This window comes from Mobula hypostoma, chromosome 3 (assembly GCF_963921235.1).
Source record: "Mobula hypostoma chromosome 3, sMobHyp1.1, whole genome shotgun sequence".
Classification (NCBI taxonomy): Eukaryota; Metazoa; Chordata; class Chondrichthyes; order Myliobatiformes; family Myliobatidae; genus Mobula; species Mobula hypostoma.
Window position 1 is genome coordinate 119008095 of NC_086099.1, and position 25536 is coordinate 119033630.

Genomic DNA, 25536 nt, shown 5'->3' on the forward strand with positions numbered 1-25536 from the left:
ATGTGCAACAAACTTGATGTGCTATCTAGCAGTTTTTTGTGCTGTTTTGATTCGGAAAAATACTATAATCCAGAGATGTTAGCTGGGGTTGCAAGGATTGTTCAAATTTCAGATTAAATTAGTTGGACTGATCACAAGTGAACATCTTGGAAAATTGAAGCTTTTTTTTAAAATCTTGGAGAAACCAGCTTTTCAAGATGGTCAATGCTGCAGAAGAAAGTATGGCCTTGCCTCCTGCTCCAGATGTCTGGGTACGGAATTGTTGTTTATTACTGTCAGATGTAGTAAGGTACAGTGAAAAGCTTGTCTTGAATACTATTCCTATAAGTCAATTCATTACACAGTACATTGAGGTAGGAACAGGTGAAACAATAACAGAATGCAAAGTGAAGTGTAACAGCCTACAAAGAAAATGCAGTGTAAGTAGACAATAAGATACAAGATCATAACAAGGTGGATTGAAGTCAAGAGCCTACCTTATTGTATTAGAAAACTGTTCTTAAAACAGAATCTATCCTTGAGCCTAGTGCTACCTGCTTTTGTATCTTCATCCTGGTGGGAAAGGGGAGAAGAGGGAGTGTCCAGGCAGGCTGGAGTCTTTGGTAATGCTGGATACTTTACTAGGGCAGTGCAAAGCATAGACAGAGTCCATGGTAAGAAGTCCAGTTTCCATGAAGTGCTGGGCTATACCCATGACTCTGCAGCTTTTTGCAATGCCATGCACCGCAGTTGCCATACCAAACTACGATGCAACTGGATAGAATGCTTTCCATGCTGCATCATTTTAAAATCAGTAAGGGTTAATGGGACATAGCTAATTTCTTCTGCCTCCTGAGGAAATGGAGGTGTTGGTGAGCATTCTTGGCCATAGTGTATGCATGACTGGACCAGTACAGGCTATGGTGTGTCCTGTGGGGATGTGCCTTATTCTGATTGTCAAAAGCCATTTCTGTTGTGATTGGTTAATTTAGAAGGTGCAGCTGCTTTTTTCATCGGATAGATGTCTGATGCCTAGTTTCAAATTTCCTGGGTATATAAAATTGCATGTGGAAAGGGCTTTCTCTCCTCTTCCTTTGTTTAAGACATGACCATTGAAAAGTTTGTTCTGCGTGCACTTTTAACTATATGTCTGTTTAGTATTTGGCTTTGTATTGTCTGTAACTTGGGAAACATCAATGTTTGGTCAAATTTTTACTGTTTGTAAATAAATGATTAAGATACCTATTCGCAGAGAGTGCTTTCTGTATCACTTGCCAGACCCACGAACCTGATTGAACATTACAGGGTGATGTTCATGCTAAGGAATTTGAAGCTCTCAACCTTTTCAACCTCAAGACCATTGATGTAGACAGGAGCAAATGTACTACCCCTCCCTGAAGTCAAGGACAAGATCTTTTGTTTTGATGACATTGGGGGAAAGGTTATTGTCATGACACCATGTGATTGAGTTCTCTAACCTGTACTCTGGCTCATCGTTATTTGAGGTACAGTACACTACAGTGGTATCATCTGCAAACTTGTAGATGGAGTTAGAGTAGAATCTGGCCACACAGTCATGAGTGTACAAGGAGTACAGTAGGGGTTGAGGACACAGTCTTGTGGAGCATCAGTGTTGAGAATAATTGTGGAAGACATCTTTCTGCCTATCCTTACTCATTGAGATCTGTTGGTCAGGAAATTGAGGACACGGTTGCAGAGGGAGGTGTTAAGTCCAAGGTCTTAGAGTTTGATGATGAGTTTGCTTGGAATTAGAGTATTGAAGATGGAGTTGTAGTCAATAAATAGTAGTGTAAAGTAGGTGTCTTTACTGTCCAGATGCTCTAAAGATGGGAGTAGGGTTAGGGAGATAGGTTTAGCAGCGGACCAATCAATTTGAAGAAAGAGAGAGCTTCGGGCAGGTCAGGGACAAGAATTTTAAAAAGGAGAGTTTTGCGAGGCTCAGCGCATTAGCAGCAGACCAATTGGGTGGGGGGGGGGGAGAGAGAGAGTGAGCTTTGCACAGGCCAGGGACAAGAATTTTAAAAAGGAGCATTTTACAGGACTCGGCACATTATTGGCAGACCAGTCCGTTCAAAGAGAGAGAGAGCTTCACACAGGTCAGGGACAAGAATTTTAAAAAGGAGCATTTCGCAGGGCTCGGCACATTATCAGTAGACTAATCAATTTGAAGAGAGCGCGTCAGGGAGAAGAGTTTAAGAAAGGACTGCTTCACAGGGCTGGACACGTTAGCAGTGGACCAATTGATTTGGGGGGGGGAGAGAGAGAGAGAGAGAGAAAGAAAAAAAAAAGAAAAAAAAAGCGCGCGTGCGCTTCACACAGGTCCAGACAAGAATTTTAAAAAGGAGCATTTTGCAGGGCTTGGTGCATTAGAGGTGGACCAATCGATTGGCAATTCATTAGCAGAAGCAAATGAAAGTAAAGCAGGGCCAAAGCTTGAGTGGTCATTGTGTGAGTGGTCCACTGTAAGAGTGGGACCTTTGGCGAGGAGGCACAGGTAAGTAGCAGGTAAGGCTTTTGTAGTGTTGAATAAAAATAACCTAAATTGCAGTTAATTAAATAAAGGGATGATGCAGGATCAGGTGGTATGCTGTAGCTGCATGATGTGGGAACTGGTGGACCGTGCTATGGTTCCTGGTGACCACATCTGCATCAAGTGTTGGCTGCTCAAAGAACTCAGGCTTGAAGTTGATGACCTGGAATATGAACTTCAAACACTGCAATCAGGGAGGGGGAGAATTACCTGGGTTCTCTTGTTTCAAGAGGTAGTCACATTCACTAGATTAGCTGCCTCAAATTCGGTCTGTGGTCAGGGGCAAGAGGGCGTGACTGCGAGTGAGGTGGGCAGTGGGATCCGAGATGCAGTGCTGGAGGAACCCCAGCCCTTGATCTTGTGCAACAGGTCTGAGATTTTTACTGATGAGAGTGGGTGCTGTAGGAGGGATGAGCAACCTAACTATGGCAGTATAGTTCAGGGAGCCGTTCAAGATGTTGGGGAAGTCCAGAACGAGGGGCCACAGTCTGAGGATAGAGGGGAAGCCTTTTAGGACCGAGATTAGGAAACACTTCTTCACACAGAGAGTGGTGAATCTGTGGAATTCTCTGCCACAGGAAATAGTTGAGGCCAGTTCATTGGCTATATTTAAGAGGGAGTTAGATATGGCCCTTGTGGCTACGGGGGTCAGGGGGTATGGAGGGAAGGCTGGGGCGGGGTTCTGAGTTGGATGATCAGCCATGGTCATAATAAATGGTGGTGCAGGCTCGAAGGGCCGAATGGCCTACTCCTGCACCTATTTTCTATGTTTCTATATTTCTAAGAGGGGGAAGAGAAGAGAAATGTAGTGTAATTGGGGATAGTATAATCAGGGAACTAGACAGAGTTTTCTGTCGCAAAGAGAGAGTGTCCTGAAGGCTGTTTTGCCTGCCTGGTGCCCGGATTTGGGACAGAGAAATTTGCAGTGGGCGGGGAAAGATACAATTGTCATGGTCCATGTGGGTACCAACGACATAGGTAGAATGAGGAAAGAGGTTCTGCTGAGGGAATTTAAGTAGCTAGGGACTAAATTAAAAAGCAGAACTAAAAAGGTGGTAATCTCTGGATTACTTACCTGAACCACATGCAAATTAGTTTAGGGTCAAGAAGATTAGAGAGTTAAATACATGGTTTAAGAATCGGTGTGGGAGAAATGGGCTTGAATTCATGGGAAATTGGCACCAGTATTGGGGAAGGAGGGAGCTGTACCAGTGGGACAGGCTCCACCTGAACTGTGATTGGACCTGGATCCTAGAAAATCACATAACTCATGCTGTGGATAGAGATTTAAACTAAATAGTAGGGGGATGGGTTCAACAGGTTGGAGAAGTAAAGTGTGGATAAAGAAAAAGATATAAAAAAGAGAAATGTAAGAGTGGAGCAAAGAAAAGTCAACTGCAAAAAAGTAAAAGATTACAAGATTTTAAAAGCACAATGAGTGCAAGGGCACTTTATTTGGTTGCAGGGTGGACAGGATTGGGAATTAAATGTGCAAAGATTTAATACAGAAGGTAAGGGAGATGGGGTATCGCTCTTAATTAAAGATGACATCAGGGCGATAGTGAGAGACGATATAAGATCTAAGGAGCAGAATGTTGAGTCTATCTGGAGATAGAGATTGGAAATAGTAAAGGGAAAAAATCACTGGTTTGTTGATTGTGGGAGTTGTCTATCGACCATTACAGTGGCGCAGACAATAAACAGAGATATCTGAGGCATGTAAGAATGGAACAGCAGTTTCATGGGGGACTTTAACTTGTACATAGATTGGGTGAATCAAGTGGGTCGAAGCAGTCTTGAGGAGGACTTCATAGAATGCATCTGTGATGGCTTTCTTGAACAGCATGTTACTGAACCTACGAGGGAACGTGTTGTTTTAGATCTGATCCTGTGCAATGAGACAGGTAGTGATCTTATAGTTAGGGATCCTCTTGGAAAGAGTGATCACAGTATGATAGAGTTTCTCATACAAATTGAGGGAGCAGTAGTTCAATCTAAAACCGGTGTATTATGCCTTAAAAAATGGAGACTACAATGGGTTGAGGGAGGATTTGGCTGGTGTAGACTGGGAACACAGGCTATATGGTGGGACGATTGAGGAACAGTGGAAGACTTTCAAAGCGATTTTTCATAATACTCAACAAAAGTATATTCCAGTTAAAAGCAAGGACAGTAAGGGTGTGGAGAGCCAGCCTTGGATAACTAAGGAAGTAAAAGAAAGCATCAAACTAAAAGCTCTGGCATACAAAGTCCCCAAGAGTAGTGGGAATCTTGGAGACTGGGAAAACTTTAAAAAGTAACAAAGAACCACTAAGCAAGCAACAAAGAAAGGGAAGCTATATTATGAAAATAAACTGGCAGAAAATATAGAGGTGGATAGTAAAAGTTTTTATAGTTATATAAAGCAGAAAAGGGTGACTAAAGTGAGCGTAGGTCCCTTGGAGAATGAGAAAGGGGAATTGATATTGGGTAATGAGGAGATGGCAGAGGTTTTGAATGACTATTTTGTGTTGGTCTTTACAGTGGATGCCAAAGTGAGATGTTGTAGATGTGATGGGAGGTGAGGACCTTGATACAATAGTTATTACTAAAGAGATAGTGCTGAGCAAACTTGTGGCCCAAATATAGACAAGTCTCCTGGTCCTGATGGAATGCATCCCAGGGTACTGAAAGAAATGGCAGAAGTGATAATTTACCAAAATTCTCTGGACTTTGGGCAGGTCCCAGCAGATTGGAAGACAGCGAATGTCGCACTACTGTTCAAAAATGGGTGTAGGCAAAAGGCAGTTAACTATAGGCCAGTTAGTTTAGCATCTGTAGTTGGGAAAATGCTTGAAGTTATCATTAAAGAAGAAATAGCAAGTCATCTGGAAAGAAATGGATCCATCAGGCAGGCGCAACATGGATTCAGCAAAAGCAGATCCTGTTTGACAAACTTACTGGAGTTCTTTGAGGATATAACGAGTGCAGCGGATAGAGGGGAACGTTATTTACTTGGATTTCCAGAAGGTGTTCGATAAGGTGCCGCATAAAAGACTTATCCATAAGATAAGGATTCATAGAGTTTTGGGTGATGTATTAGCATGGAAAAAGGAATGGTTAACTAATAGAAAGCAGAGAGTTGGGATACATGGGTGTTACTCTGGTTGGCAATCTGTGGTGAGCAGTGTGCCACAGGAGCTGATGCTGGGCCACAGCTGTTCATGATTAACGATCTGGAAGAAGGGGCCGAATGTAATGTATCTAAGCTTGCTGATGATACTAAATTGAGTGGAAAAGCAAATTGTGCAGCAGATACGGAGAGTCTGCAGAGTGATATAGATAGGTTAAGTGAGTGGGCAAGTGTGGCGGCAGATGGAATACAATGTTAGTAAATGCAAGATCATCCACTTTGAAAGGAAAAATGAAAGAGCAGATTATTATTTAAATAGTAAAAAAAACATTGCAGCATACTGCTGTGCAGAGAGACTTGGGAGCACTTGTGCATGAATTACAAAACGTTGGTTTGCAGGTGCAGCAGGCTATCAAGAAGGCAAATGGAATGTTGGCCTTCATTTCTAAAGGGATACATTAAGAACAGGGAGGAGTACTGCATGCAGTTCTGGTCTGCTTACTTGAGGGAGGATATACTGACTTTGGAAGCAGTGCTGAGGAGGTTCACCAGGTTGATTCCAGAGATGAAGGGGTTAGACTATGAGGACAGGTTGAGTCACCTGGAACTGTACTCACTGGAATTCAGAAGAATGAGAGGAGATCTTATAGAAACATCTAAAATTATGAAGGGGATTGATATGATAGAGGCAGGAAAGTTGTTTCCACTGGTAGGTGAGACTAGAACTAGGGGACATAGCCTCAAGATTTCGGGGAGTGGATTTAAGATGGAGATGAGGAGGAACTGCTTTTCCCAGAGGGTGGTGAATCTGTGGAATTCTCTGCTCAATGAAGCAGTGGAGGCTTCCTCACTAAATATATTTAAGACAAGGTTGGATAGATTTTTGTATAGGGGAATTAAGTGTTATGGGGAAAAGGCAGGCAGGTGGAGATGAGTTCGTGGCCGGGTCAGCCATGATCTTATCGAATGGCAGAGCAGGCTAGACAGGCCAGATGGCCTACTCCTGCTCCTATTTCTTATGTTCTTAAGTTGCTGCTGACCAATTTCAACATTAGGCGGGTTGCAATGTGTTGAGGTTGTTCAGAAGGCTGGAGTTTTATGTGCACCATGGCCAGCCTCTCAAAACACTTTGTGATCGTGCATGTCAGAGCCATTGGGTAGAAGTCATTTAGGTACATTACCTTATTTCTTTATAACCTTGGGATGATAGTGGTCTTATAGTATATGGGAACCTCAGATTGAAACATTAAGAGGTTAACAATGTCTGTAGATAACCCTCTCTGATAATCTACACAGGATCTAAGGTTCTCAGCACATGATCAGGGACATCATTTGGGCTAATATTTTCACCTGTTCATTCTCGGGAAAACGGATCTTAAGGTCACTGGTTTCTTTGGGTTCACATGCATTAGTGGGTGGTAATATACCAATCCCCTTTTGTTCAAAAAGTGCATTGAATGTGATTAGCTCATCAGGAAGGGATTTGCTGCTGTTGGCAGTGCTGCCTGACTTTGTTTTATAGCTGTTATAGCATGCAAGGCTTGACACACGTAGTGGCTTGTCTGGAATACAGTTTTGTTCTGGTATCGTCTCTTGGTATCGCTGATAACTTTACAGACAGCATAACTCAATTTCTTGTAAAAGTCACTGTCACCTGATTTGAATACTGCAGTTCTGGACTTCGGCAGGACGTGGTTCATCCAAGGTTTCCAGTTTGTGAACACCCAAATTGTCCGCTTTGGTACACAGTCCTCAACACATGCAGTATGATTTATGATAAATGCTTGAAGGAGAAATCAGTGACTGAGTGACTCTATGATTCAGTAAATTGGTGTACTTAACATGTTTTAATAACTTCATCAGTACCTTTGAAACAAGTGTCACTGACAATTTTGTATTGCTGTGTGGTGTCCTAATTATCTAAATGCAGTTCTTTTGTTTTTTTTTCAATGTCATATAGAAATGAATCTTTTTCTGATCTGTCTTAAATACATGAGCGAGGGCCTCCATCAGTCAGAGTTTATCATGGATATTGCATCCTAGCTGTCAAGATACGCAAGCCTGGGCAGTACGATAGGGAGAGCAAGCTGTTGCCCATGTAGCAAGCTCCCCCTCTCCACGCATCTGATGAACCCAAAGGAATAATAGAGACCAATACAGTTTGGTACCAGCAGGGTCGCAGGAGTTGAATTGCCAGTCAGCATTGAACTCAATATAGGACTGCCTTAGGGACTCCAGCTCCAGATTTTTCCTTCGCGGTTTACTCCTGAAGGCTTTCCCATGAGTGGGTATAGCCGCTAGGCAGTGGAGGTTTGAGAGCCGAAACCCTTCGTCTAGTCCTGACGAAGGGTCTCGGCCCGAAACGTCGACTGTACCTCTTCCTAGAGCTGCTGCCTGGCCTGCTGTGTTCACCAGCAACTTTGATGTGTGTTGCTTGAATTTCCAGCATCTGCAGAGTTCATCGTGTTTATGTGGAGGTTTGAGATCAGACTTTTCCTTTTCCTAGATGAACTGCCAACCACGGCTGACAAGTCTCATCTGCCCAAAGTGACTGGTTTTAAGGTACCAGTAACCTACCTTTGCCCCTTCAGTAGAAACGGTTCCACCAGGCTTAGTGGTTAAGTCACACTTGAAGGCCAGGAGCTGGACTTGGTTGTCAGAAGCTACTTGAGGTGAATGTCATTGGGAGCATTTAATAGGTAGTGGGAGCTTGTCCCCATTACCACCCCAGCTATAACAACCTTTAAGAGCCCTTAAATATATAGTTTCAAGGGTATTATATCACACCAGGTTTGATGGTTGTTACTCAGTTAATTGGATTTTCCCAATCCATTGATCATTCACTTAGACTAAACAAATTTTTTCAAATATAGATGTTGAATAAATAGTATGGGGAAGTTTAGTTGATCACTTTTAAAAAGTATGCTGTAACAGAAAGTCAAGGAATAGATTAATATTTGAAAATATTAAGTTCAGTTTTCTCTGTAATTTTTCTGAAGTATGACTTTAAACTGTAAATGGGGTACAATTAAATTGAGAGAGTGTGACCAGGCACTGGGATGGATAGAATGAAACTTGTTCAGATAAACAGTTAAGTAATGCATTAATTATCTACCTTTGTTGCATTGCTAGTTCGGAGAAGGGAATTTTTTCTTGCCTTTTGCACTAGTTAGGCAAAAACTAAATTTGTTACTATACTCAGCAATTAATAAGCTAATAAACAAGTGGCCAGATTTTGATATAACATATACAATAAGCAACCCTTTCTCCTGTTTGCAATATCATATGATTTGCTTAGTTCTAATATTTGATCTGGAGCAGAGACCTGAAAGGACCAGGGAAATGGAGAAGTATAACTCTGTGTTCAGGTTTCAGATTAACCTGACTGCTTGTGTTTCACGAGGATAATTCAATATCTTGATGTAGTCAGAAATGCTTTTAAGTAATTTAGTAGGTTTCTATCTATATCTGCAGTTTGTGATGACCTGGTATGGTGAGACAATTGAGCATTGACTGATTGGCCAAGCATCGTGTTTTCTGTTGAGACTTATTAAATGTTTTTGACATACAAGTTTGATTGAATTTGATACGATCTTCTCAGAAATCTTGATGTTCAGCAATTTGGTTAAACACTTTGTCTTGTTTACAGGGAGTTCCTAAAGTGGGTTCTCCTGCTCCGGTGTCCATCCAGCAGACAATGACCCAACATCCACAGTCACAGATTTCTCCTGCAATGGATCAGTTTACAGGGTCCCAGTCTCCTGAGGGTTCGGTCTCCTCTGCAGAAACGGAGTCTGTCAAGAAAACTAACCAGCACTTTATGTGTCTGTGGAAAGGCTGCAAGAGGTCAGTCACTTATTCAACCTGCAAGAAAGGGACACAACATGAATTTCTGAGCAATGACTTTGTACCTGTTTAGAAACAGTAGCGGCAATTTTGATAAATGTGCTGTTTAGATCACCACAATCTGAGATGGGCTTCTTGAATTTATTTGTACAGATTGGAATTTTGCAGCCATTCTTGCTGTACCGAGCCAATTTCTGAAAAACATCACCTTACCATGAAAGAAATAGTGAAGAGGATACAATGAGAGTAGTTTACTGATATGAATATGCTATAGAAATATGTTGAATTAAGATATTAAGCTACTGATACAGTTTACCTAAATACGATGCTGTAAATGCAGACAGTTCCTGATTCAAGTTGTCTTTTGGTGGAACATTGTAGAAATCTTATCAGGCATCTCTTACAAGGAAAAAAGTGCCTTATGAGAATCATGACTCAAAGCTCTAGCTATGATTTGTAAACTTATATTAACAGGGAGCTGAATTGTTTCTTCTTCATATTCCTGACTATCCCATCTCAATTGTGAGCTCATCTTGCTGTGCTGTTTCCCCTTTACTGGCTTGTTTGCTTCCCCATCACAACCATTGAATGCACAGAATTCTCCCCTTGTCTTGCTGAACCACCCTGTCACTTCTAGCTTCTTGCTCTTACCCTACTCCTGTGAAACACTACTATTCTTGACTGATTAAAAATATAATTAGATGGTTATCTGGAGTTTTATTGCCATATTTTGCATTAGTTAGCTCACAGTGGGGCGGGCTATAATTGCGAATATGTTCAAACTCAAGTTGTCATTGTCCAAAGCTGCACATAGAGAATCTAAAATTTTACATGATGCTATGGGTAGGCATTTTTGATTAGAAGGGCCTTTGCTGTATCTGGTGAGAATATTTCTAATTCTTGTTCTTTTTCTTTCAACCATGAGGGTAAACTTGTTAACTAACTATTGAGTTGCTCCAGAATCCTATTTCAATCCTGACCTCTAATATTGTTTGTGTGGAGTTTGCACATTCTCCTTGTGCCTAAAGAGGATGACCTGTGTATGGAAAAAGAGGGAATTAAATTGAGTTTGGTGGGAATTTTAAAATATCTTGAAGTGTTCCCTGTCGAGATGTTCATTTCAAGTATAAGTGGTAATGAGGTTTATTTTTGCTTTGGTTTTTTGCAGGTGGTTTGAGGCACCCTCGCAGGTGTTTTACCATGCAGCCACTGAGCACGGAGGAAAGGGTGTGTACCAAGGTCAATGTCAGTGGGCAGGCTGTGAGCCACTTCCTCGGCAAAGACTGTCATTTATTACACATTTGCAGGTAATATGATTTACAGTTAACAGTTTACTACCTACCCAGTTTAAAGCAATCAGTTTAATCTTTCCAATAATTTGTCACTGTGTTTCCATGAGGAACATGAAACACATAGGAAAGAACAGAAGTGGCTGAGAGATAGTACTGTCATTCTCTTCATTATTCCATTCTCTCAGGCTTGCCAAAATTTTGACTCTACAAGCAGAGAATCAGAGAATTTAGAAGCAATTAGGTTGTTCAAATGCATGTTGTATTTTCACAGTGGCCAGGGAAATATGATTTCTGACAGCCAAAATATTACTTCAGGTCAGTTTCAAATTCTAATCTTAAGTTTTTTTTTCTAGAAAGGATTGCCTGTTATTGTTAGTCCAGGAACTCAGGATAATATTGGTCAGAATTAATTCTCTTTTTTTTCAGTTAGTCGTAACTGAATAACTAATACAAGCATGTTGAACAAAGGAGATGTGCTTTGTTCAATATACCAGCCAATCAATGGATGTTCAAGTTTATAATTGGCATCAAGACACATGCACAAGGTGTAAATGCCATGAAAATTAGTTTTTTCCATTCAGTGGTGCACTTGTGGAGTGTAGACGTATATTGAAAATAAATTATTTATTTGCTCTCCAATACTTGTATTGCAGATGTGAAAAGTTTAGCTAAAGGAAGATTGTGCAAAAGCCACCATGGGACCATAGCAAAGTTTCTTCTGACTATTGGGTTACCGTCAGGCGAGGGAAGGGGAAAGGGCAGGCAGAACAGGGTTCCCCTGTGGCCATTCCCCTCAACAAGAATACCGATTTGGATACTGTTGGGGGGGATGACTTATCTGGGACAAGCTGCAGTAGCTGGATCTCTGGCACTGAGTCTAGTTCTGCAGTGCAGAAGGGAGGGTGGAAGGAGAGGAGATCGAAAGTGGTAGGGGACTCCATAGTTAGAGGTACAGAAAGGAGGTTCTGTGGTCGTGACAGAGACTCCCGGATGGTTTGTTGCCTCCCGGGTGCCAGGGTCAGGGATGTCTCTGATTGCGTGCACAACATTCTGAAGTGGGAGGGTGATCAGCCGGATGTCATGGTACACATCGGTACCAAAGAAAGAGTGAGGAGGTCCTGAAGAGTGAGTATAGAGAGTTTGATATGAAGTTAAAAAGCAGGACCTCGAGGGTGGTAATCTCAGGATTGCTACCTGTGCCACGTGCCAGTGAGGGTAAGAATAGGATGCTCTGGCGGATGAACACATGGCTGGGGAACTGGTGTAGGGGGGCAGGGTTTCGGATTTCAGGATCATTCGAACCTCTTCTGGGGCAGGTGGGACCTGTACAAGAGAGACAGGTTACATCTGAACTACAAGGGGACCAATATCTTTGCAGGGAGGTTTGTTAGTGCTACTGGGGAGGGTTTAAACTAGATTTGCAGGGGGATGGGAACCAGAGTGCTAGAGCAGATAGTGGAGCGTGGGTGAAAATAAATGATGTTAAAAGTTCATGCAAAGTCACAAATAGAAGAGTTGTGTCTGGTGGTAATAATTTTCTGAGGTGTGTCTATTTCAATGCAAGGAGTATTGTGGGGAAGGCTGATGAGCTGAGGGTGTGGATTGACACATGGAATTACGACATTATAGCCATTAGTGAAACTTGGCTGCAGGAGGGGCAGGACTGGCAGCTTAATGTTCCAGGGTTCCGATGTTTCAGACGTGATAGAGGCAGAGGAACGAAGGGTGGGGGGTGACATTGCTAGTCTGGGAAAATGTTACAGCAGTGCTCGGGCAGGCCAGATTAGAGGGTTTGTCTACCGAGGCCATATGGGTGGAGCTGAGAAACAGGAAAGGTATGACCACATTAATGGGGTTGTATTACAGACCACCCAATAGTCAGCGAGAATTGGAGGAGCAAATCTGCAGAGAGACAGCAGACAACTGCAGGAAACATAAAGCTGTGATAGTAGGGGTTTTAATTTTCCACATATTGATTGGGAGTCCCATACTGTTAAAGGTCTAGATGAGTTAGAGTTTGTAAAATGTGTTCAGGAAAGTTTTCTAAACCAACTAGACAGGATGCAATATTAGATCTCCTATTAGGAAACAAGTTAGGACAGTTGACGGAAGTGTGTGTAGTGGAACACTTTGGTTCCAGTGATCATAACACCATTAGTTTCAACTTGATCATGGATAAAGATATATCTGGTCCTCGGGTTGAGGTTCTAAACTGGAAAAAGGCCAAATTTGAAGAAATGAGAAAGGAGATCTAAAAAGCGTGGATTGGGACAGGTTGTTCTCTGGCAAGGATGTGACTGGTAAGTGGGAGGCCTTCAAAGGAGAAATTTTGAGAGTGCAGAGTTTGTATGTTCCTGTCAGGATTAAAGGCAAAGTGAATAAGAATAAGGAAAACACGAGGAAATCTGCAAATGCTGGAATTTCAAGCAACATACATAAAAGTTGCTGGTGAATGCAGCAGGCCAGGCAGCACCTATAGGAAGAGGTACAGTCCAGCAGACCAGGCAGCACCTATAAGACTGTACCTCTTTCTATAGGTGCTGCCTGGCCTGCTGCGTTCACCAGCAACTTTTAAGAATAAGGAACCTTGGTTCTCAAGGGATATTAGAACTCTGATAAAGAAGAAGAGAGAGATGTATGACATGTATAGGAAACAGGGAGCAAATGAGGTGCTTGAGGAGTATAAAAAGTGCAAAAAAATACTTAAGAAAGAAATCAGGAGGGCTAAAAGAAAACATGAGGTTGCTTTGGCAGTCAAGGTGAAGGATAATCCAAAGAGCTTCTACAGGTATATTAAGAGCAAAAGGATTGTAAGGGATAAAATTGGTCCTCTTGAAGATCAGAGTCATCGGCTATGTATGGAACCAAAAGAAATGGGGGAGATGTGTACTCAGCCCCTTGCTGTACTCACTGTACACCCATAATTGTGTAGCCAAGTTTCCATCGAACTCAATATATAAGTTTGCTGATGACACCACAATTGTAGGCCGCATCTCGGGTAATGATGAGTTTGAGTACAGAGAGGAAATTAAGAACCTGGTGGCATGGTGCGAAGACAATAACCTATCCCTCAATGTCAGCAAGACGATGGAATTGGTTGTTGACTTCAGAAGGAGTAGCGGACCGCACAACCCCATTTACACCGGTGGTGTGCAAGTGGAACAGATCAAAAGCTTTAAGTTCCTTGGGGTCAATATCACAAATGACCTGACTTGGTCCAACCAAGCGGAGTCCACTGTCAAGAAGGCCCACAAGCGCCTTTACTTCCTGAGGAAGCTAGGGAAATTTGGCCTGTCCCCTAAAACCCTCACTAATTTTTATTGATGCACCGTGGAAAGCATTCTTGTGGGGTGCATCACAACCTGGTATGGAAGTTGTCCTGTCCAAGACCGGAAGAAGCTGCAGAAGATCGTGAACACGGCGCAGCATATCACACAAACCAATCTTCCGTCCGTGGACTCACTTTACACTGCATGCTGTCGGAGCAGTGCTGGCAGGATAATCAAGGACACGACCCACCCAGCCAACACGCTTTTCGTCCCTCTTCCCTCCGGGAGAAGGCTCAGGAGCTTGAAGACTCGTATGGCCAGATTTGGGAACAGCTTCTTTCCAACTGTGATAAGACTGCTGAACAGATTCTGACCCGAATCTGGGCCATACCCTCCAAATATCCAGACCTGCCTCTCGGTTTTTTTGCACTACCTTACTTTCTTTTTTCTATTTTCTATTTATGATTTATAATTTAAATTTTTAGTATTTACTATCGATTTGTACTCCAGGGAGCACGAAGAGCAGAATCAATTATCGCTGTGATGATTGTACGCTCTAGTATCAATTGTTTGGCGACAATAAAGTATAAAGTAAAAGATCTTAAATAGGTTTTTTGCGTCTATATTTACTAAGGAAACTGGCATGGAGTCAATGGAAATAAGGCAAACAAGTAGTGAGGTCATGGAACCTATACAGATTGAAGAGGAGTAGGTGCTTGCTATCTTGAGGCAAATCAGAGTAGATAAATCCCCAGGACATGATAGGGTATTCCCTTGGACCTTGAAGGAGACTAGTGTTGAAATTTCAAGGGCCTTGGCAGATATATTTAAAATGTCGGTATCTACGGGTGAGGTACCGGAGGATTGGAGGATAGCTCATGTTGTTCCGTTATTTAAAAAAGGCTCTAAAAATAATCCAGGAAATTATAGGCCAGTAAGTTTGATGTCAGTAGTAGGTAAGTTATTGGAAGGAGTACTGAGAGATAGAATCTACAAGTATTTGGATAGACAAGGACTTATTAGGGAGAGTCAGCATGGCTTTGTGTGTGGTAGGTCATGTTTAACCATTAGAGTTTTTCGAGGAGGTTACCAGGAAAGTGGATGAAGGAAAGGCAGTGGATGTTGTCTACGTGGACTTCAGTAAGGCCTTTGACAAGGTCCCGCGTGGGAGGTTAGTTAGGAAAATTCAGTCGCTAGGTATACATGGAGAGGTAGTAAATTGGATTAGACATTGGCTCAATGGAAGAAGCCAGAGAGTGGTAGTGGAGGATTGCTTCTCTGAGTGGAGGCCTGTGACTAGTGATGTGCCACGGGGATCAGTGCAGGGTCCATTGTTATTTGTCATCTATGTCAGTGATCTGGATGATCATGTAGGGTGTAGCGGACAGTGAGAAAGGTTTTCAAAGCTTGCAGAGGGTTTTGGACCAGCTGGAAAAATGAGCTGAAAAATGGCATATGGAGTTTAATACAGACAAGTGTGATGTATTGCACTTTGGAAGGACAAACCAAGGTAGAACATACAGGGTTAATGGTAAGGCACTGAGGAGTGCAGTAGAACAGAGGGATTTGGGAATACAGATACAAAATTCCCTAAAAGTGGCGTCACAGGAGATAGGGTCATAAAGAGAGCTATTGGTACATTGGTCTTCATTAATCAAAGTATTGAGTATAAGAGTTGGAATGTTATGGTGAGGTTGTATAAGGCATTGGTGAGGCCGAATTTGGAGTATTGTGTACAGTTTTGGTCACCAAATTACATAAAGGATATTAATAAAGTTGAGGGTTGAAAGAGTGCAGAGAAGGATGTTGCTGGGACTTGAGAAACTGAGTTACAGAGAAAGGTTGGATAGGTTAGGACTTTGTTCCCTGGAGCGTAGAAGAATGAGGGGAGATTTGATAGAGGTATATAAAATTATGATGGGTATAGATCGAGTGAATGCAAGCAGGCTTTTTCCACTGAGGCTAGGGGAGAAAAAAAACCAGAGGACATGGGTTATGGATGAAGGGGGAAAAGTTTAAAGGGAACATGGGGTGGGGGGCTTCTTCACACAGAGAGTGGTGGGAGTGTGGAATGAGCTGCCAGATGAAGTGGTAAATACAGGCTCACTTTTAACATTTAAGAAAAACTTGGACAGGTACATGGATGAGAGGTGTATGGAGGGATATGGTCCAGGTGCAGGTCAGTGGGACTAGGCAGAAAAATGGTTCGGCACAGCCAAGAAGGGCCTAAAGGCCTGTTTCTGTGCTGTAATGTTCTATGGTTCTATTAGAAAGCTTCTGATGCAGGTTTAGATACTCGGACAGGATGCCAGTTCTTTCATCATAATCAAGTATTTTTAGAAAGGACAACTTGTGCTTCTCTGAGTAACTTTAGGGGAAGTTTCACTTAATGTAACCTCACTGGTCACTCTCACATTGGAAAAGACAAGACAAATATAATTTAAGATCAAGATCAGGAGGTGAAGAGTTGAATACCTTTCATACCTACCTGGCAGATTGCAAATAAGAAAAAGTGAGTTTTTTAAAGAGATGGGACAAAGGAAAATTTTTAAAATGAAATACTTAAGAATGTTGCATTGCTTATAAGATGATTCAACTGAAACTACACTATGTAGAAATGGAATATTTTTCTTTTAAGTTCGGAATATCTTTAATTGTTTTGCAAATGATGTGTCATTTCAATAGGACAAACACTGTTCAAGAGAGGCTTTGCTGAATGGACTGAAGAGGTTGGAGCAGAAAGCACAAATGAGTAATGCACAAGGTTCAATAAGGTAAATGCCCACCTCCTATTGAGCTAGTATTGATTTATTCAATGTATGAAGGAACTGTTAAAAGATAGATTTATATTTGCAGATCCTTATGTCATCGATCCTTTATTAGACCTTCTATTAGTGAATTCTGGCTGGAGAACTAACATTTTCACAGCAAGACTAAAATCAGCAAGAAAAAATGCTAGCACAAAAACATTGCATTAGATAATTGTTTTCTCTGCTGCAAATTCATGTAACTCTGATGCACCATACATGTGCGCTTAGGTGCAAGAAGTATGGGTAGTTTTGATGGTTGAACTGGAGTCGATATACAGAGTAGGAGTTGTAACATCATGTAGAGAACTGAGACTAAAAGGTTCCTTTGACCAGAGAAAGATAAAGCTGGGTGTAATGGGAGAATTTAAAATCTCAAAAGGATTTTGATAGAGTAAACAAAGAAATAATTGAAAATTAGATGTCACAGATCTAAGGGAATTAGCAAAAGCAGCAGAGGTTGTACAAGAGAAAAAAATATGGCATGATTGTAATAGTTTACCTAAGAGTATAGGAACAGGTTAAATAATGACTTTTTGAGGTAACTGGATAAATATTTGACGAGAAGTGTTTTGGACTGATGAGAAATCACTCAGGATCAGATAGCACATTTACTAGGCCACTTTCTGAGCTGTGTTATGTTCAGATTGTCTGGTATTATTCTTGAATTTGTTTTGTTAATAGATTTTATACCATTTGCTGTTACGTATTTTAAATTTTAGCCATGAGTTTTTTTTTTCCAATATGCACTTATATCTCACCTGCCTACAGGAAAGTTACCAATAAAATTGAGAAAGTACAGAGAAAATTTATAAGGATGTTGGCAGGGCTTGAGGACATGAGTTATAGAACAAGGTTTAGTAGGTTCGGACTTTATTCCCCAGAGCGTAGGAGAATGAGGGAAGATTTGATAGAGGTATTCAAAACTATGAGGGATATAGAATAGGGTAAATGCAAACAGGCTCTTCAACTGAAAATGAATGTGACTAAAACTAGAATTCATAAGATAATGGTGGAAGATGAAATATTTAAGGAGTACCTGAGGGGGAAACTTCTTCATTCAGAGGGTGGTGCGAGTGTAGAATGAGCTGCCAGCGGAAGTGGTGGATGTGGGTCGATTGCAGCATCTAAGAGAAATTTGGATAAGTGCATGGATGAGAGGGATATGGAGTGTTTTGATGCAATATTTCATACATATATTAAAGTTATACAAATTACATCATCAAATGTTTGTTTATTCATTTATTGAGACACAGCGTTGGAATAGTGAAGAGCACACACCAGGATGCCAGCATGTAGGATATTCAACTGCCCTTTATTGATCATTCTGCTTGAACAGTATGTGAACTCCTCCTCCCATGTGGGAGCGGCTAATGGAATGACATAGTAACAACACTATTAATACCACCACATGAGCCATGTTGTCCAGCAATCCCCTGATTTAATTTCAGCCTAATCATAGGAGAGTTTACAATGACCAATTAATCTAACAACAGGTAGGTTTTTGGTCTATGGGAGGAAACCAGAACACCTGGAGGAAACCCACTCAGTCATGGGGAGATCATACAAACTTATTACAGGCAGTGGAAGGAATTGCGTGTATTGTAAAGCGTTGTGCTAACCACTATGCTACTGTACTGCCCTATAGCTTATTGTGGGCAATAAGCTCTCCTGGTATTACTAATGAAATTTTGGCACGGATAGGAGATTGGTTTATTCAGACTAGGCGTAAATAGGTCTTTTACTGATTGGCAAGATGTAATGAGTGGTGCGCCAGAATCGGTGCTGAAACCTTGGCTTTTTAGTTTACATAAATGATTTGGATAAAAAAACATAAGAAATGATTATTGAATTTGCTGATGACACAATAATGTACGTATATCAATGTAAGGTGTGGGATGTACATAGAGGCTATAAAAAGGATACAGATGTTGGGTAGGTGGGCAAAAATTTGATAGATGTTGTATGGGCAGCTCTGAAATTGTGTACTTTAATAGGAAAAATTAAGAAAAAAAGCTCATTACCTGAATGGTGAGAGATTGCAAAGAGATTTGCGAGTCTTGTACATGATTTGCAAAAGGCTAGTAAGCAAGTATAGCAAGTAATTTGGAATGTCAACGACATTGTCCTAAACTCCAAGAGCAATGGAATAAAAGGTTGGGATGGTTATGCTTCCATTATGTAGGACATTGGTAATAGGTTCAGTGGGTGCATTTAATGTCAGAGAAATGTATACAATATACATCCTGAAATTCTTCTTCTTCCACAAAAACAGAGAAGTGCCCCAAAGAACGAATGACAGTTAAAATGTTTGAACCCCAAAGCCCCCCCAGCTCCCCCTCCCACACACAAGCAGCAGCAAAGCAATGACCCCCCCACCAGCAAAAAAGCATCAGCACCCTCCACCGAGCACTCAAACATGCAGCAAAGCATGAATAAAGATACAGACTTACAGTACCCCAAAAACTACTCATTCACCTGAGTAATACCACATTCTGAATAACGTATACTGTGTTGACCTCCTTATTTCGGGAAGGATGTTAATGTATAGGAAGAAATTTGGAGAATGTTCACTAGACTAGTGAAAATCAAAATTTAAAAAAAAATCTACCAGTAGATGCTGGGAACCTGAAATAAAACAAAAAATGCTGGAAATGGACAACAGGTCAGGTAGCATCTGTGGAGAGAGAAGCAGTTGCTCTTTTAGGTCTGAGAAGCTTCTAGATTCATTTAATAGACTAATATAAGGAATAGTTATGTTGTCTTCTGAGGAGATGGACAGGCTAGGCTTGTATTGTATTCACAGGCGTTTAAAGAGTGGTTGAAAAATATAGAGTCTAATGTGTTTTAACAATGTGAGTGTAGAGAGGATGTTTACTTGTGAGGTCACATTTTAAAATGAGTTGCCCATTAAAGAAAGAGATCCTTTTTTTCCCACTGGTTATGAGACTTTGCGGCTCTGTTCAAAAGGCAGTTAAAACAGTCTGTGAGTACTTAAAGGTAAAGTTGGATCAATACTTAATAAGTGAGCAAGGGGTTTCAAGTTCAAAGTAATATTATTACCGAAGTATACAGCCCTGAAGTTTGTCTTCCCCACAAATAATCACAAAATGAAGAACAACCATGGAACCAACCCGTTCAAAGAAAATCATCAAACCCCATGTACAAAAAATCATGCAAACAGCAAAAAAAATTAGCGAAACACATTATAAAACACAAAATCAAAAGGCATATTTCAGTTAAGTTCAGTTCTGTATTTGTTATCTGTAGGCTGCCCCGATTCAAAAAGTAGTAACAAAAAAAGAGTGACCAGAATTAGAATACATCATAAACCTGAATTAGGGTCCAAATCTATAATCTGCATCAATTAAACCTTCCCTTTAGTGTTTTAGAGTTATTAGCACAATTTGGTCTTTTCTCAGGTTATAAATTAAATCTTAGTAAGAGTGAACTTTTTCCGATTAATAAACATCTTCCCTTAAATTATAAATTTCCATTTAAATTGATTAATAATTACTTTTCATATCTTGGGATTAAAATTACTTGTAAACATAAAGATTTATTTAAGACTAACTTTTTACCATTAATAGACCATATTACTCAACTTTCATCTAAATGGTTTCCCTTATATTTAACTTTGATTGGTCGTATTAATGCAGTTAAGATGTTTTTTTTGCCAAAATTTTTATATGTGTTTCAGGCATTACCAATTTTCGTTCCTAAATCTTTTTTTGATAAAGTTGACTCTAAAATTTCTTCATTTATTTGGCAGAATAAGAATCCGAGACTGGGTAAAATACATTTACAGAAAGCTAAGAGAGATGGAGGTTTAGCATTACCTAACTTTAGATTTTATTATTGGGCTATTAATATTCGACATATGAAATTTTGGTTACTTGACCGGGACATACTATCTATTCCTAAATGGGTAGCATTGGAATTACAATCTGTTCAGGGTTATACACTTGGTTCTATTTTAGGTTCCTCTCTTCCTTTTGATTCGAAACGCCTTAAGCAGGTCTCTAACCCGATAGTTAAATATGCTTTGCGCATTTGGTTTCAATTCAGAAAATTTTTTGATCTTAATCAATTCGGGTTAGCGATTCCTATTTTAGGCAACATATTTTTTCCTCCCTCTTTTACGGATCGCGCTTTTCAAACTTGGAAGACTAAGGGTATTTTACGGTTTTTGGATTTATTTTTAGATGGTTCCCTTATGTCTTTTGAACAATTATCTAATAAATATAACTTATCAAGAATACATTTTTTTAGATATTTACAAGTTAGAAATTTCCTAAGTACTATACTTTCTTCCTTTCCAATGCTTCCTCCTATATATATTTTAGATTCGATAATTAACCTTAATCCATGTCAGAAAGGTGCATCGGCTATGATTTATAATATTATTATGAAACTTAGGAAAGCTCCATTTGATAAGATTAGGGTAGATTGGGAACAGGAATTGGGGCTTACCACCTTGGTGATGTCAATCTACCTCGGTGCTTTAATCAGTGAGGTCGGTGAGAGATGGAGTCAATCATGGCCCACACCCCTTCTGGCTTCCTGGCCTCTGTGCCGCACGGTTTGGTTGCAGACTTGGGAACGCTCTTGGAGATAACCACATGTCAGATTGCCCGATCAGCCTGAAATCACATCATTACAGGTTATACTTACTAAATGAGAATGTAGAGTTGAAGTTCTTATCAGATCAACCATGAACATATTGAATGGCAGAGTGTGCTTGAGGTCCTGGGGAACTAATTCATATATCCACGAACCTTGTTAAGCCTGCAAGCAAATTTATACATTTTTGAACATTTGTAATTTCATACTAGAGATCAAAATTTTGGACAACTTATAAGTAATGTCATTTATGCAGACTAGATTTGGTGCTTGTGACCCTTGTAATGGATCATAAGTGCAACAAAGATCCCATGTTGAATTGTGTAGCACGAGTTTATTTTCAGGACCTGTTTATTGCTTAGAATAACGTTATTAGTCTTTGGTGGCACCTCATTTCTTAGCTTACTTCTTTATTGGGTTGTTAAATGTCTGAGTCCGTATGAACCAGTTACAATTCTTTGGATGAAATGCTGATTGCTATTAATATATATAACTCATAGTTGTCTTTGAATTAATAATGCAATTCAAAATATATTTAAGTTCCATACATTAATCTATCTCATTATTTTGTTATTCAGGCAATCTCCATCAGAGATTACATCTTCAACACCCAAGACTCACAAAGCCTTGGCTAACCATCCCAGTGCTGCCCTAATGGCTCTAAGGAAAGGCTCCCGCAACCTTATTTTTAGAAATTACTTGGTAAGTGATCTGCTCAATAATAATCTGCTCAGCTATACCAAAACCATGGCGAAAGTTGTATCACCAGACGGAGAAACAGCAGTGTTCGAGCTCCTAGCTGGTATGCTGCAAGGAGACACTCTGGCACCCTACATCTTTATAATCGTCCTTGATTACACCCTGCGTCAAGCTACCAAAGATCATGACAAGCTTGGTTTTACCATAAAACCAGGGCGAACCAAAAGGGTCAGACCAGTTACGCTCACGGTTCTCAATTTTGCAGATGACATAGTCCTGCTCTCTGACCAGATGGAGGAAGCGCAGCAGCTACTGACAAAAGTGGAAATTGAGTGCAATAAAGTTGGACTTGACCTAAATGCTAAAAAGACAGAGTACATGGCGTTTAACTGTGACGAAAGTATTCTCAAGACCGTAAAGAATAATACCATTAAGAAAGTATTTGACTTCAAGTACCTCGGGTCAAGAATGGTGAGTTCGGAGAAGGACATAAAGATGTGGAAGGCGCTGGCGTGGAGGGCTATGAATGACATGAAGGAAATCTGGAAGTCAAACCTGACCAGAGGACTTAAAAAGAGGATCTTCATAGCAGTCATAGAGTCCATTCTCACGTACGGATGCGAGACGTGGACACTCACCGACACTATGCTAAAGTCTCTAGGTGGTTGCTATACACGAATGCTCCGGATGGCTCTTGACGTGGGTTGGCAAAAGCACATGACGAACGTCGAGCTCTATGACGACGTACCGATGCTCACCACTAAAATCGAGGCAAGAAGACTGCAACTAGCGGGGCACTGTCTACGCCACCCTGAGCAACCTGCCAGGCTAGTCATCATATGGGAGCCCAAGCATGGGACGATGAACCCTGGGCGCCCTCCCAAGACTATGGTCAACACGCTCCTAGAAGACAGCGGCGCAGCTAATGTAGATGAACTGAACACACTGATGAGGGAGAGGGAGAAGTGGAGAGTCTGTCATCGTGCCCGACGCCGGCCCCCTAGGCCTGAGTCAAAGTAGTAGTAGTAGTAGTAGTAGTAGTAGTAGTAGTAGTAGATCTGCTCAAACGTTTTCTGGAAGGGAAAACATTTTATCTTAAATTAAGTACTTCTAAATATCTGATTAACATAATTTGAATAATCAAAGGCAGACAGTAATGCATTCAGATTTTCCTCAAGGGTTTGAGCCCGTAAAATACTGGCTAATACTTCAGTGTCCTGCTGTAAGGATTACCGCCTTTCAAGTGAGATACTAAAAGGATGTCAGAAAGAAAATATGAAAGATTCCACCAAGGAAATCAGCAAGTTGTGCTAATGTCTGAATTAACATTCCTTTCTGAACTAACACAGAGGGGAAGGAGCACAAACTGCCAGGTGATAGGTGAAACCAGGTGAAGGAGAAGATTGGTAGGTGGATGAGGAGGAATGAAGTCAGAAGCTGGGAGATGATAGGTGGAAAAGGTAAAGGGTTAAAAGAAGAAGGAATCTCACAGCAGAGGACAGTGGACTGTGGTGCTCGATGAAGTGGTTGTCCTATCGATGCTGGGTTTCACCGAAGTAGAGGAAACCACACTGTGAGCACCATATACAGTAGATGACCCCAATAGACTTGCAGGTGAAGTGTTGCCTCACCTAGAGGAACTGTATGGCACCCTGAATGGTGGTGAGGGAGGAAGCGAAGGGGCAGGTGCAGTACTTGTCCCGCTTGCATGGATGTGCCAGGAGGGGTACCAGTGGGGAGGGATGAGTGGATAAGGGAATCATGTAACGAGAAATCCCTATGGAAACCAGAAACTGAGGGGGAGGGAAAGATGTTTTTAGTGATAGGATCCTGTTGCAGATGGCAGAAGTTATGGAGAATGATGTGCTGGATGTGGAAGCTCGTGAGATGTAAGTTAGGAAAAGGAGAACCTCTATCCCTGATATGATGGTGGAAAGATGTGGTGAGGATGAATGTCATGGAAATGGCGGAAATGTGGGTGAAGGCAGCATTGATTGTAGAGGAGAAGAAACCCTGTCTCAGATGTTCTGATTCTGGTTATGGTGGATTTTTTAACATGTGGGATTTTCCAGTGGTACCTTTGCTCCATACACACAAGGGGAGATTTCTCATTGGCCACCCATTTTAATTCTACATCACATTCCCATTCTGACATGGGCTCCTTTACTGCCAGGTTTGGACCACTCTTAAGTTAAAGGACCAATATCTCGTATTCCATCTGGGTAGCCTCCAACTGGACACCGTGAACATCAATTTCTTTAACCCAATAATTTCTCCCCTCCCCTTCTCTTTTTTTCCCCATTCCCCATTCTGACCCCCTTTTTTACCTCTTTTCCTCTCTGTTTTTCATTCTTCCATGGCCTTCTGTCCTCTTCTATAATATTGCCCCTTCTCCAGCCCTGTATCTTTTTTGCCTATCAACTTCCCAGCTCTTTATTTCACCCCTCTCCCTCCTGGTTTCACTTATCACTTTGTGTTTCTTCCTTCACTCCCCCAGCTTTTAAATCTACTCATTTTTTTTCTCCAGTCCTGCTGAAGGGTTTCGGCCCGAAACGTCGACTATACTCTTTTCCATGGAAGCTACCTGGCCTGCTGAGTTCCTCCAGCATTTTGTGTGTGCTGCAGTCATGTATCTTGTTATTTTTACTTAGTAATTGGTAATTGAATATGGAAGTTGGTGAGGACAAGGTTTGAATTCAACTGACTGAATAGAGGTCAATGCCTGCCCTAGACCCATTCCTTGTAAAGTCATTAATAATTCATGACAGGAGGAGAAAACTAAGGAAATAACAGTGAAACACGGATGGACAAATAACCACACTCTTTGTATCATAACCTGTTCTTGTATTGGAGAGCGGATCTAGAGTTTTGCCTTTTCAGTGACTGCTAATTTTCATGTGTGTTTTTGGAATTTAGGCAAGAATATGAGTGTGAACCTGATATCTAATCCTGCTAGGGAAAGGTCTATTACCCTCCATATTAAGTTATTCCATTAGGTGATTAGCTTCCTGAGTTTTCATGATTGTTCTGTTCATTGGCAGGATGAGAAGGAAGGACCGATTGTGAAGCATATTCGTTTGACCTCTGCCTTAATCTTGAAGAATATTGCAAGATACTCTGAGCTTGGGCGAATGTAAGATACAGTTTTCCTCTTTATAAAAGAACAGTAATCTTTCTGTAAGAATGACTGTTTACATAAAATTGTGAAATTCAATTCCTTCCAGCTAGCACTGAAGTAAGAACAGTAGCTCTTTTGAGTATTCAAATACGTAATCCATTTGTTATGACTTTTCACTAAGTCAGCCATTTCATGTTTATTTTTTTAAGTAAAGCACATTTAAAGATTTACAGGAATAAC

General features: G+C 41.0%; 2 protein-coding genes across 2 annotated transcripts in view; one reads left to right on the forward strand and one right to left on the reverse strand.

Annotated features, from left to right (window-relative positions):
• LOC134344218 (AT-rich interactive domain-containing protein 2-like) overlaps positions 1 to 25536 on the forward strand; it is a 378430-nt gene that overhangs the window by 349776 nt on the left and 3118 nt on the right. Inside the window, exons 16-20 of the mRNA XM_063043648.1 lie at positions 9292 to 9488; positions 10657 to 10795; positions 16735 to 16823; positions 22058 to 22181; positions 25220 to 25311. Of these exons, the coding sequence (XP_062899718.1) occupies positions 9292 to 9488; positions 10657 to 10795; positions 16735 to 16823; positions 22058 to 22181; positions 25220 to 25311 (641 nt within the window). The remainder of the gene's footprint in view (positions 1 to 9291; positions 9489 to 10656; positions 10796 to 16734; positions 16824 to 22057; positions 22182 to 25219; positions 25312 to 25536) is intronic.
• The window catches only part of LOC134343730 (GATA zinc finger domain-containing protein 14-like), a 55433-nt gene that overhangs the window by 21796 nt on the left and 8101 nt on the right, over positions 1 to 25536 (reverse strand). The window contains exon 3 of the mRNA XM_063042479.1: positions 21330 to 21499. The gene's annotated coding sequence lies outside the window, so the exon portion shown is untranslated. The remainder of the gene's footprint in view (positions 1 to 21329; positions 21500 to 25536) is intronic.